General features: G+C 36.7%; 2 protein-coding genes across 2 annotated transcripts; one reads left to right on the plus strand and one right to left on the minus strand.

Moving 5' to 3' along the window:
• Positions 1 to 519: 519 nt before the first annotated feature.
• On the plus strand, positions 520 to 5,204 carry LOC306877496 (eomesodermin-like). Its single transcript, XM_079429275.1, has 7 exons — positions 520 to 706; positions 1,836 to 2,345; positions 3,146 to 3,300; positions 3,375 to 3,496; positions 3,631 to 3,792; positions 3,870 to 3,931; positions 4,283 to 5,204. The coding sequence occupies exons 2-7, from the start codon at positions 1,852 to 1,854 to the stop codon at positions 5,019 to 5,021; spliced, it is 1,734 nt and encodes a 577-aa protein (XP_079285401.1). The 5' UTR covers positions 520 to 706; positions 1,836 to 1,851; the 3' UTR covers positions 5,022 to 5,204.
• Positions 5,205 to 5,573: 369 nt separating this feature from the next.
• Positions 5,574 to 12,952, minus strand: LOC306877509 (uncharacterized protein). The gene is made up of 8 exons (XM_079429292.1): positions 12,747 to 12,952; positions 11,966 to 12,106; positions 11,478 to 11,561; positions 10,738 to 10,794; positions 10,542 to 10,640; positions 9,215 to 9,367; positions 8,644 to 8,763; positions 5,574 to 7,683 (listed from the first exon to the last, which is right to left on the minus strand). Exons 2-8 carry the CDS (start codon positions 12,104 to 12,106, stop codon positions 7,582 to 7,584), a joined length of 756 nt encoding a protein of 251 aa, XP_079285418.1. The 5' UTR covers positions 12,747 to 12,952; the 3' UTR covers positions 5,574 to 7,581.
• Positions 12,953 to 13,161: the final 209 nt, after the last annotated feature.

Raw genomic sequence — 13,161 nt, forward strand, 5'->3', positions numbered from 1 at the left:
GGAGCATTTGATTACCTCTGACATCATGAACAGCACAGCTGCTATTGATCAGGACAAAAGACACTGTGATCGGGGCATGTTGTCACACTATAAACAGCCTATTAAATTTAGCAGAATTTGAACAGTAAAGCAACTATGAAACACAAACTAATTTATAAAACATCCAAAATGCAAAAGATCACAAAACCTGTATTTCAGATAAGTAAATATTAAATTGAGTAAAATTACAACACGTGACAATTTGCCCCAAAATAGCATTGTGCTGAGAATCTTCAAATCCACATTTTCTGTACAATGATTCTTCTCTTATTGTATGCCATTTTGGTTTTGCTTTCACTTTATACTCAATAGATATAGATATTAATATCACAAAATGATTATATTGTTAGGCTATATATTAAAATGTGTTTGGAGTAGCTATAAAACTACAAAAATTATTCTAAAGTGATTTAAGAAATTTGCAATAGACCTAAAAAAACACCCAGCGAGAGAAAGCAGATATTTATGACGCACAACCCCAGAATCGAGCTGTTAGATGAACGCCACGCACTGCCGCTAGGAGGCGCTAGAGAGCAGAATCAATAAATAAAGCAGGTGCTTCAGTCAGTCAGTCATTCACTGCGTCAGAGGCCCTCAGGAGCCCCGAGCTCTTGCTCTCGTTATCACCTCCATCGGGTCTGAAGTACAACACAAGAGACATGAACTGGTGAGTTATTCATCTGTTTAAATAATGCATTATATTTACTGTTATTTTGCATCTAAACAAGCAGCTTTGATGTGTTCTCCACCTATAACTAATGTTTTATCAGTTTTACACAGAACCATCCTTTCTGATAAACGACAATGTATTTACCATCATTTAGTTCAACAGATATATTATTAAATATTTGCCTTCTGGACCCAGACAGTCATTGTTGTTTATCGGAAACTCATTAATCAATGAATTAGGCGTTAATTAGTTTAAACACAAATTCCCTGCACCGTTCTGAAATATATATTTAGGTCTAAAAGCAGAAACTGGATTCCACTCGTGTCTAATGAGCTCAAATAATGTCATTCCGAGAAAAACAATTAGTTCTTTTAAGTCATAATTATTGTATAGCATACCTGTTCATTTAGCAGAACGCGTTTATGCAATAATGTTTCTTCATTGTTAAAGATTAATAAACGGACCATATTTTACAATAACTTGGTAAAAACTAATTTAGATAATTATTAGGACTAAACTATTTTTTGTTCATCCATTAAAAGCAGAATTGATGCTAAAATTAAAAAACATTAAGCTGAGAATAATAAAGTATAGACTGAATTTTAAAAATCGAAAGTGCCAGAGTTATGTAGGAAGATTTAGATTTGAAGGATTAATGTTTATAAAAATGTTATTCGATTAAATGCAACAGCAGAACAGCTTTGAGCTGAATAACAGAGGAGCACTATATCATTTAAATGCTCTTAATCAATTTATTTAGGCTATAAACGTAATTAAATAATATTGCTTGCCTGCACATATTAGAAAATAATAAAGTGATATGCATTTTAAGAAGGAATATCTGATGTATGCCTAATAAACACCTCGCCGATTAAATAAAATACATTTAATTTAACAGCTAAAATATGATGAATATAAATAAACTTCTAATTAAATACAATTTTATTTTATTATTTTAATTGCCATGGAGGATTGAATTATTTCAGATCTTTAAAAGCAATAATTTTCACTTTGTCGCTGTCTGTGACTGAATCATTTTAAAACAATCATGTGTTAATTAATATCTTTTTAATGTAATGTTGTGTAGATATTATTGACATGAACGCATTAATTGTGTGGTTTGCAGTGATGGCAGTAACTGAATGAGCATCATGCCCGGGACCGGATCCGGTTCTGCGCTCTCCTCAAACGCGGATGAGGACGGGAAAGTTTCACCGATCATTTGTGAGGATGAGCTATGGAGCGGCGGCCGGTACAGACTCGACGGACTCGGGTCCAATCGCTATTTGATGATGGGCTCGACGCAGCAGACGCAGGAGAGTTCGAGTCCGTGTTCCTTGTTTCCGTGCACGAGTCAAACCGGAGGCGTGTTCGGCGGCTCGGACGGATCGCGGTACTACGGCTCCGTGCTTCCCTCCGCGGGCTTCTGTCCGTCTCTGTGCGCGGGACGCGGCGACTTCGGCGCGGGATATCAGTTCGGACACGGTTCTGGAAGCAGCTATCACTCGTATCAGGGCTCCGGTCCCGGGATCGGCTCCACGGCTCTCTCCAGAGCTCAGGTGTACCTGTGCAACCGGCCGCTGTGGCTCAAATTCCACCGGCACCAAACCGAGATGATCATCACCAAACAGGGCAGGTGCGCGGAAACATGAACACGAACATCACCAGCCAATAGTTTACAGGCGATTATACGAACGCGCAGGGGATTATAAAACAGTTTTAAAAATATTTATTACTGAAAGAACGTTTAAAAATTAATATAAGTATTTTAACTGGCGTGTTACTATAGCAACAGTGTCATAAATATGTTTTAGTCTATAGATGTTTTATAATAATGTTAACTGCAATTAAACGCATTTAATGAACATTTAATTTAAAGTAAACAACAACAGCCGGTTGATGGGACTTTAGAAGAGTTTTAAATATTCTCATTACAGAAATAGAGAGATCAAAAGAATATAAGTATTTCCAGCAGGAACAATAACAAGATCCCGAATGAACTTCTATAGCAGCAGAGCTCTTGTGTTATAAATCTGTTTGAGACGATCTAAATTAGGCTAATAATTATAAATGTTAAATAAACACGCATTTTAATAATCCTATGCGCTGAAGCTATATTTAAATACTCTTCGTTTCAAATAGGCTTTTATTTCTATAGTTAATCACAGATTTTGACATGTGTGTTGTAATAAAAACTGTTATAATTAATCAGTTTACACCAAAGTTTAGCCTATTTTTATTTTTTTAAATGTTGCTGCTTTGCGCCATATATAGCGCTTAGATTGAATTAAACGCGTTTTAATGCTCCTCAGAATATAAGTTCTTTATACGCATGAATTATATGAATGCTGCAGATATATTTTGAAGGAATGAGTCGTATTGTTCGCGTTGAGATGGAGTAATTGCATCGCTGCTGCTGTTGTGTGTGCTGGACAGGCGGATGTTCCCGTTCCTCAGCTTCAGCATCACCGGCTTGAGTCTGACGACGCATTATAACGTGTTTGTGGAGATAGTTCTATCAGATCCCAACCACTGGAGATTCCAGGGAGGAAAATGGGTGACCTGCGGGAAAGCCGACAATAACATGCAAGGTACGGAGGACTGAAAAACCCAATATGCTCCAGTATTATTATTACTTCATTTAAATTTGATTTGATTATTTTAGGAAATAAGATCTACATCCACCCCGAATCCCCGAACACAGGAGCTCATTGGATGAGACAAGAAATCTCTTTTGGGAAACTCAAACTAACAAACAACAAGGGAGCAAATACTAATTCTGCACAGGTAAATAAAGCATGATTTTTAGAGAGAAGAACACTTACTGATGCTGAAATAATTCTGTAAATAAGGCTCTGTTTTTGTGATAATAAATAAATACTTTTAAATATGTTTACCTGAAATTGATGTCTCTTAATCAGATGATCGTCCTTCAGTCTCTACACAAGTACCAACCCAGGCTTCACATCGTGGAAGTGTCAGACGACGGAATTGAAAGCACAGCACGAGATTCTTCAAAGACTCAGATCTTCACCTTTCCTGAGAACCAGTTCATCGCTGTTACGGCCTACCAGAATACTGATGTATGACCAGACATCAAGATAGGTGTTCTTTACACACTCCATTAGCATCCATCTTCACTTCTGTGTTCTTCTTCTAGATCACTCAACTCAAGATCGACCACAATCCTTTTGCAAAGGGGTTTAGAGATAATTATGATTCGTGAGTATATTATTCCCATGTATATCATTGATATTTCACCATACACTCTTTAATATAAAGCTGCTTTATTGGCATCGATGCCATTAACATCCATAGAAACTTTCCTTTCACTGAGGTCCTGACAAAAATTTCAAGAAAATAAAAACCATTATAAAATCCTGAAAAAAATGGTTCTTTTATAAACTGTTAGCTGACAGGTGTTTTGTGAACCAATAAAGGTTCTTCTGTGGCATCACTGTGAAAACCTCATTTTGTGGAAAGGAAAGGTTCTTCTAAGAACTGTTCACTGAAAGGTTCTTTGAGGAACCCAAAATGTTCTTTGTTTTTATTGTATTTGCATTAATTTTTCAGGATGTACACTGTTTCGGAGCGTGAAAGATTCACACCGTCGCCGTCAGACTCATCTCGCACGCGCTACACCATGCAACCCTTTCTGCAGGATCAGTTTGTCAACAATCTGACCCCGAGTCGCCTTTACAACACTGAACGGACGGTTTCACAGACAAACAGCATGCTTTCTCCTCCGGTGGAGGACGCTGGCGCTGCTCAGAGGTGGCTGTTCACGTCAGTGCAGCAAACCAGTGGAAGCAAGCTGGAGCTGACGGCATACGAGGGCGATTACTCCAGTTCGTTATTACCATACAGTTTCAAATCCTTACCTCTGCAGAGCACACACTCGCTGGGCTACTATCCAGACGCCGCCTTCGCATCCGTCACTGCAGGATGGGGCTCCAGAGGCTCTTATCCCAGAAAAGTGGCATCCGGATTGCCCTGGTCTCCCAGACCGAGTCCCATGGATTTCACAGACGACCACATGCCAGATAAGGACAAATCTAGGGAAGGAAACACATTTAGTCAGACTGCGGCCTGGATGGAGAACACACCGCCGTCTTTGAAACCTCTAGACTCTGTAGAACCGAGCATTTACTCGGTGGTTTGCAAACGGCGGCGGGTTTCCGTGAGCGAGTCTGGAGCGGAGAACTCTCCCTCGGTCAAGTGTGAAGACTCCAGCGCTTTAGAAAACTTCAACAAGGACAGTTCACCGAACTCCAAGACCATCGGCTATTATGCTTTCTACACCAGCAGCTAGAGAAACCTCCAGTCTCGTCTGGTTTTGGTGTGAATGTGTTTAACTTTGAATTCATCAATTTGGCCCTTTTGTAATTTAATAAAACCTCAAACAAATAATTTCTTTCAAAAGTAAGATGATGTGTCCTTTTGAAAATCCTGTTATATGCATTAAACCACTGCTGTTTTGGATTGGTATTTTTTAAAACATCTCTTTTCTTCTGAATATACAGTGTTATTCATTAATTTGAAGTATGCAAACATGATAGAATGAAAAAATATTCAGAAATTCAACAAAGAGCTTTGAAAACTGGTGCATTTTCCGCAACTATATATAAAAAACAGTAACACTTTAGTTTAGGGAATAATTCTCAAGTTGTCTATTAACATGCATATTACTAATATATTGGCTGTTTATTAGTACTTATAAAGCACATATACTGCATCCCCAACTACTAACTATTAATAAGCAGAAATCAGGAGTTTGAGGCAAAAGTCTTTAAGTAGTTCATAGTTAGTGAGAATTGGTCCCCAAACTAAAGTGACCAAAACTAAATCTAAACAAAACAAGCAGAACAACATCACAACATAGCATATCTACAGAGATAAAGCAACTCAGATCAGAGAAGATCAATAAGTGAATGGTCTCGATGAATCTGTGAATAGACTGATTGAATGTGTACTACAGGAAACATGCACAGATATGGTGGATTATTACATATTAACAGAAATACAGAAGTTCTAAAGTTGTACAGATAGAAATATGTAGCAAGTAAGTTAAATGTAGAGGACACTGACCTCTAGTGTAAGAACACTGCAGTGAAAGTCAACGGCTACCAGCAACAGTTTGGTTACCAACATTCTTCAAAATATCATCTTTTGTGTTCAACAAAAACTCGTACAGGTTCAGAACAACTTGAGGATGAGTAAATGATGGACATTTTCATTTTTGGATGAACAATCCCTTTAAAAGACTTTTTAAAATCCCTTTAAAATACAAACATTTTAGGTTTGATAATGTCAAATGAAAAAAAATGAGTTATTGAATTTACTACATTTTTTTAAGGTAAGTGGTTGCAAGCCATTTATTTTAACTACATATGTGGTTGACTAACTTTCAACATTTTTTTTTAAATGTAGCTAAAATAAATAGTTTGCAACCACTTACCTTAAAAAAATGTAGTATAGTTTTTCTGAGTGTTTAATGATTTTAGAAGTAACTCAGTAACGGTGTGACGACTTGCCTTGTAGCTTGCTGCAGAAGAAAGAGTCCTGCTCAATCATGAATCTTCTATATATAGAGTTTAACATCATCATTATTTCAATACAATCATGCAATTTCTCCAACAGATCATAAATGAATCAGATGTGAAACACTGATGAGAAACCAACAGAACATGTAGCCCAGAAAGATTCATTAGATTTGGGAAATCATCCATTGAATTAAAAACAAACGGCTAGATTTTTACTCAAATTAAAACTTGACTGATGCTCGTTTTCTGAGGCTTCAGAGTTTAGAGAACGAATCTCTTAAGAGGTTTTGAGAGAAATCAAACTCAACAGTGACACTAACAGCAATACATGAACTTTATATCGCTCCTTCAAACGCTTTACAAAGTGCTTGTGTGTACATAAGCATTCAAATACATTCAAAAGAAACTAAAACACTAACATTACATAGTTAACATTCAACAGTCTGAGTTTGACGCAATGCAGAAGCACTTTTCCTTCGAACCGTTCATAGATGAACAAATATCATAAATAATATCTCAGCGGTCAGCTTGGAACGGTTGTTTTCAGTCATGCAGCTACAGCTCCTGATCCAAATACTGAAATACTCTCTAAAACTACTCAACAAACTCACATTTCAATAGCAGTTTCTAAATCTGACACTGACGGTCTTATTTCTTTCCCTTAAACAATCTTGTATATCAGGGTTTCTGCGTTTTATGAACTTAAATTTTAAGACTTCTGAGATCAATTCAAGAAAACTGAAGGAATAAATCAAAGGGAACTCAATACTTCAATATGTTCTCAAGGTAAATATAAGGAGAACACAATGAGTTATATAATTCAAAGCATGAAAATACAATTCCAACACATAAAAATCAACTTCATTCAAAGGGAAAACTAGTTTTCATTCCCCATAAACGTCCTTCATATTGATCAATTTCTTAAAAGCAAGACTTCATTTCTTGATTTAAGGATGTTTAGATATTAGTACTTGAAAACAAGACAAAAATACTGAGGAAGATATTCATTTTTGCAGTTCATGCAACGCCACGAGTTTAAGAATGCGTGACTTTTTTGCTCTTTTAAAACCTTCTTAAAACCTTTTAATGTGGTTGTTTTTAAAAATGCATCATTTGAGATCAAAAGTTCACGTCTTCCAGAAAGTTGTCTAAAGGTCCATCAGATGTGCATCTGACGTGAAAAATAGTGTTATGATAAAAGACATTACACTAATAAAGGGCCTTAAACTGAGCCCTGTGGACATTATTAGACATCGAATAAAATACCAGTCATTAAAGCTCTACTTTAGAGCATAGAAATCTCACTGATCTGGACATAAATGACCCGGGTCAGACTTGGATGGGTTTTCTGCTGCGCTGTAGTTCTTCTTTCCATTTTCTCATTGCCCACTTCTGAGTAGAAACTCCAGAAAGAGTCGAGCGTCGTTCCTCCTGCAGGAACAGAGAGACATTCACATCATCTTCTACTCACTTCCTAATAAAAGCACAGTGATGAAACTCTGAAATAAGCTCAAACAGTGGATCATAGCACTGTTAGAAACACCAAGATCATGGGCTCGATTCCCAGGGAATGCATGAACTGATCACATGTAGAAGTTAAATGCAATGCAAGTTGTTTTGGATAAAAGCATCTTCCAAATGCATGAATGTAAACTTCTTCTGGTGCATGCTGGGATGCTTTGATAGTCATTTAACCCGCTAGTGCTCTTGGGTCAGTTTTGACAGAATTTTTTTTTTTTTAGGAATTTTTTAGTTCATCAAAATGAAACTTGGTAAAGGTTTGGCACTTTTGTGAACACCAAAAAAAAAAAAAAAGTAAAAAAAAAAAGTTAAAGGTTAAATGGCCCTGAAAAAAATAGTCACACGTGTAATGTTCGCACTGGAAATGAACTTCATCAAGTGGAAATGTTTGGTACTGCGCCCAAACTACATTTTACTGATTCTTTTTGGGGGTTTTTTGTGATAACCTAACATCTGGAACACAACATATTTCATATTTGAAAAATAGTATTTTTTGTGCATGTTAAATTTGTTGTGCATTAAACTTCTATCATTTTTTTTTATTTTCATCACTTTTTTCACTTCAGCAATGATCTGATTTTTTTTACAAAGAGACCAAATTTCTTAAATCTGATGAAATTTGAAATATCATTTTCAGGTCATCGCTCAAAAAGTGATTCACAGGTACTAAGTGCAATAAAATCCCCTAAAAACTGGAAATATTAAATTAAAAACATTACTGAACTAAATTATAGCACATTTATTTCATTGAAATGTAAAAATGTCATTTTTGATCACCACACAAGAGCTGCAGAGGTTGAAAAGAGGACTTGGAGTCATCTGAGATGATTTTGCTCTCTAATAATGAATGACTTCAGTCTCCATACACACCTCATAGGCCGGCGGTTCTGAAGACGGAACCGGACTATAGGCTGGCGGTGAATAATCCACGTCTTCACCGAGTGCTGTAGCTGCAGCTGGGTTCATGTGGATCACCATCAGACGCTTTCTCTGGAGAAGCAGCACATCGACACATCAGCATCTCATGCAGGCATTACACAACATCATAGATCTCAAACCAGACCCTGGACACAAAACCAGTCATAACGATACATTTTTTGAAATTGAGATTTATACATCATCAATGTCAATATTTGGCCGAAATCTGGAATCTGAGGGAGCAAAAAAATCTAAATATTGAGAAAATCTCCTTTAAAGTTGTTCAAATTAAGTTCTTAGCAATGCATATTACTAATCAGAAATTAAGTTTTGATATATTTACGGTAAGAAATTTACAAAATATCTTGATGGAACATGATCTTAATATCCTAATGATTTGTGTCATAAAAGAGAAATGTATAATTTTGATCCATACAATGTATTGTTGGTTCTTGCTACAAATATACCTGTGTTACTCATGACTGCTTCTGTGCTGCAGGGTCACATATAAACACAGATTTACCGATCTACACCAGCAGCACGAGGTTGTGAGGATGATAAGAGAGAAGACGAGTGCCAGAGCATTACAGGTGATGAAGGTGATGTTTGCGGTCTGAGAAGAGGAACTCTCCGAACGGCTGCTCAGGAAATGTGTGCGCAGAACAGCTCCAACAATCTACAACACCCAGATGAAGAACCAGGCCATTACTAATATACATCAATATATTAATCATTACACTGTAACAAAAAATCCAACTCTTGAAAAGTTCTACTAAAAGTTTATTTTCTGAAAGTAGCCTGAACAAAGCATTTTTAGTTTAATTTTATTGCATGAATGGATCAAAAATACTCTAAACATGTCACTAGCAAAAGTATTTGTTCACAACACATCCAGAAGTTCTCCCAACTGTTCAAATTGAGTCATCTGAGCTAAATATGGTTACACTTTATTCTGATAGTCCACTTTAGATATTCTACTAACTATAAGTAACTTTGCTACTACATGTCTACTAACTCTCTGAGTATACTGTTAGGTTAGGGTTAGTAGAATAAGTTGACATATACTTGCAAAGTTTCTCATAGTCAGTATGTTGTGGATCCATCAAAATAAAGTGTTAGAAGATATTAAGCAGACAGTCTACTAATGACTGCTAGTTGACATGTTACTCACTGTTAGTAGAATGTCTAAAGTGGACTATCACAATAAAGAGTTACCCAACATTTGACATTGAACTGTATTGCACAAGTTCCCAGCATGCATTGCAACTTGAAAACATTTTATGTTAATTATTATTAATATATTATCATTGTTTTACTGGCTTAATTTATGCTGCGGTCACTGTCAGATGTGGATCAGAACTCATATTATTATGGATTTAACATTTGTTGATCCTCACCATGGATGAGAATCATGTGCTGAGGAATATGTGCATCTCATTGCAAAAATTATTAATACATTATTCTATCAGCAGCATAAATATTTGCCTTTAGTTTTAAGTGAGTTTGAAAATAAACAAATCTTAAAGAGGATTGTTAAAAAAAGAAAAATAATCTCATTTTGAGGTTATTGGTTGCTAGTTGAGTTAAGTTGAGTGTAAAAGGTTTTTTTAACAGTGTAGGACCCAAGGTTTCTTAAGTCGATGGATCTAAACACAGTATGAAAGACTGATTACAGAACCGAATCATTGTGTTTGACTGCTTTTATGGTAATCATTGAAATCAGACCAGGTATGTTTACAGGCATGATTTACTGAATGAATCCAATCTGATTTCAAACATTAGTTTAAAAGTGCATTACATGTCTTCTGATCAAAACAAGATGAAAAACTTCAGCAGAAGGAATCACTCACATCTCCGAGAAACACAAATAAGACACTGATGAAAAACACCAGGATGGCCGTCAGCACGTTGCAGATATTGAGCAGATTCAGCACTTGAGAAGTGATCACCTGACATGACAAACATCATTTGAATATTAAACACCTCTGCAGATCTGATCGCTGTATGTGGTTATGTTAACTGTCCAAATGTAAGATAATGACTGACCAGACAGGGGTTGTGGGTACATGCAGCTGTAGCTGTTATAACTCCTATTAAAATCACCTACAGATCATTACAGGAGAGAAATATGAACATATTTACACCTCTTTATCATGTCGATTAAAAAAAGCATTGTGTACACTACAGATTAAATATTTGGAATAATAAGAAGTCTCTTCTGTTCGCCAAGGCTGCATTTATTTGATCAAAAACACTGTAAAAATTGTGAAAAATTATTATAATTTAAAACAGCTGTTTTCTATGTGAATATGTGTTAAACTGTAATTTATGTCTGTGATCTGCAGCTGTATTTTCAGCATCATTACTGCAGTCTTCAGTGATCTTCAGAAATCATAATAATATACTGATTTACTGCTCAACAAACATTTCTGATTATTATCAATGTTGAACACAGCTGTGCTGCACAATATTTTTGTGGAAACTGTCTTGATCAGTAAATCAGTATATTATTATGATTTCTGAAGATCATGTGACACTGAAGACTGCAGTAATGATGCTGAAAATACAGCTGCAGATCACAGAAATAAATTACAGTTTAACACATATTCACATAGAAAACAGCTGTTTTAAATTATAATAATACTTTACTGTATTTTCGATCAAATAAATGCAGCCTTGGTGGAGAATGCAGAAGAATCTTCTTTTAAAATCCATTAAAAATTCTCTGATTAAATTAAAAGTTATTGTAAACTTTTCACCATTAGTGTATATAATAAAAGACTCACAAAGCAAGCCGGTATTAACAACCAGAGAGTGTAATTCCAATAGACGAGTCCAAACACCGCAGAACCGGTCAGGATCTCCAGCCACTGCCAGATCAGACACACACAGAGACACACACACACACAGAGAGACACACACACACACCACACACACACACACACACAGAGACACACAGACACAGAGACACACACACACACACACACACAGACAGACAGACAGACAGACAGACAGACAGACAGACACACACACACACACACCACACATACCACACACACCACACACACACACACACACACACACACACACACACACACCACACACACCACACACACACACACACACACACCACACACACACACACACACACACACACACACACACACACACACACACACACACACACACACACACACACACACACACACACAGGTTAAGCTCGAGCTCAGAGACTCTCAGCACTGATATGATCTGTAAAAGCATAAGTTTTCACCCCCAGAATGGCCGGCTTGATCATCAGAAAGCCCTTGACTCCTGGATGCTCTCCGGGCTTCGACTCTGTGATCTGAAGAGGAGGCTCGTCCTCATCCTGCGGCCCTGAGGAGTTTATGATCACCTCCACTCTTCTGGACATCTTCACACACACACACACACACACACACACACACACACACACACACACACACACACACACACACACACACACACACACACACACACACACAGACTAATGTGAGTTTAACAATCACATGTGTTTTCATTCCTTCAGCTGGAGAACTAAAAAGTCATTGTTCACCACATTCTTTAAGCAGAAAAACCAGATGAACCTGCGCCGGCACTCAGTTTCTCTCAGATACTCGGATCGTTTAATTGCTCTCAATTTAGCTTCAGGTCTGAAGGTTTGAAGGTTTAAGTTGATTTACTGAAACTCACTACTAAATCTTTTGTGTTGATATTTTATTCAATAATTATCTGCGGTTTAGAGTCAAATCAGATCTTTATACAAGCAGCATAAGCTCCAAACAACACCTCATTTATTCCTATAAATGTTTTATTAAGTTCATGGGTGAGGTCAGATAAATTGGGACAGTTTTATCCATTGAGATGACTGGGAAGTGTCCCGATTAACCTGAATTCACCCTACTACAGCTGTCTTAATGAAGCTTCAACAAGAACAACAGATTGTGTTCTCAACTTCATATAAAGCTCAGAGATAACTGCTTAAAGTTAGTAAATTCTGTAAAATGAATGATAATATGTCGAGATCATGTTACCTTGTTGTTGGTGTTTCTCTGGTCTCGGTTCTTGTCATTCTTCAGGTGAGAATCATGGAGAAGCTCCTCCTCTAGACATGCAGAGAATGTCTGTCGAGCGTCAGATGGAGCAGATCTGATGAGTTATGATAGTTATTATTCACAAATCAGATACACAAACAGCTCATTGCATACACTTCTCTTGTTCAGATGGTTATTAATAACCTAACCCACACTAACTCTAAAACAGCAGTTGCACAATTTAAACCAAACAAACTTCATTCTTACGCAATTTTAACAAATGAGGGTTTTTCCAAAGGTTCAGTCAGGTTTAGCTCACTTCTGGGTACAAATCTGTCTCCAAAATATGGTTAATTCACAAAAAACAAACAAACATGAAAACACAGCAATACTCCAGGATTTTGAAATTCTACAT

The sequence above is a fragment of the Barbus barbus genome (assembly GCF_936440315.1).
Source record: "Barbus barbus genome assembly, chromosome: 12".
Classification (NCBI taxonomy): Eukaryota; Metazoa; Chordata; class Actinopteri; order Cypriniformes; family Cyprinidae; genus Barbus; species Barbus barbus.

Bases quoted from the DNA above. Each gene is read 5' to 3' on its own strand.
- LOC306877496 (XM_079429275.1), top strand. From the start codon at position 1,852: ATGAGCATCATGCCCGGGACCGGATCCGGTTCTGCGCTCTCCTCAAAC. The intron at 3,497-3,630 runs GTAAATAAAGCA...TCTCTTAATCAG, and splicing joins CAAATACTAATTCTGCACAG to ATGATCGTCCTTCAGTCTCT. The intron at 3,793-3,869 runs GTATGACCAGAC...TTCTTCTTCTAG, and splicing joins CGGCCTACCAGAATACTGAT to ATCACTCAACTCAAGATCGA.
- LOC306877509 (XM_079429292.1), bottom strand. From the start codon at position 12,106: ATGTCCAGAAGAGTGGAGGTGATCATAAACTCCTCAGGGCCGCAGGAT. The intron at 9,368-10,541 runs GTGAGTGATTCC...TGGGTGTTGTAG, and splicing joins TATTTGTGTTTCTCGGAGAT to ATTGTTGGAGCTGTTCTGCG. The intron at 7,684-8,643 runs GTGTGTATGGAG...CTGTTCCTGCAG, and splicing joins CAGAACCGCCGGCCTATGAG to GAGGAACGACGCTCGACTCT.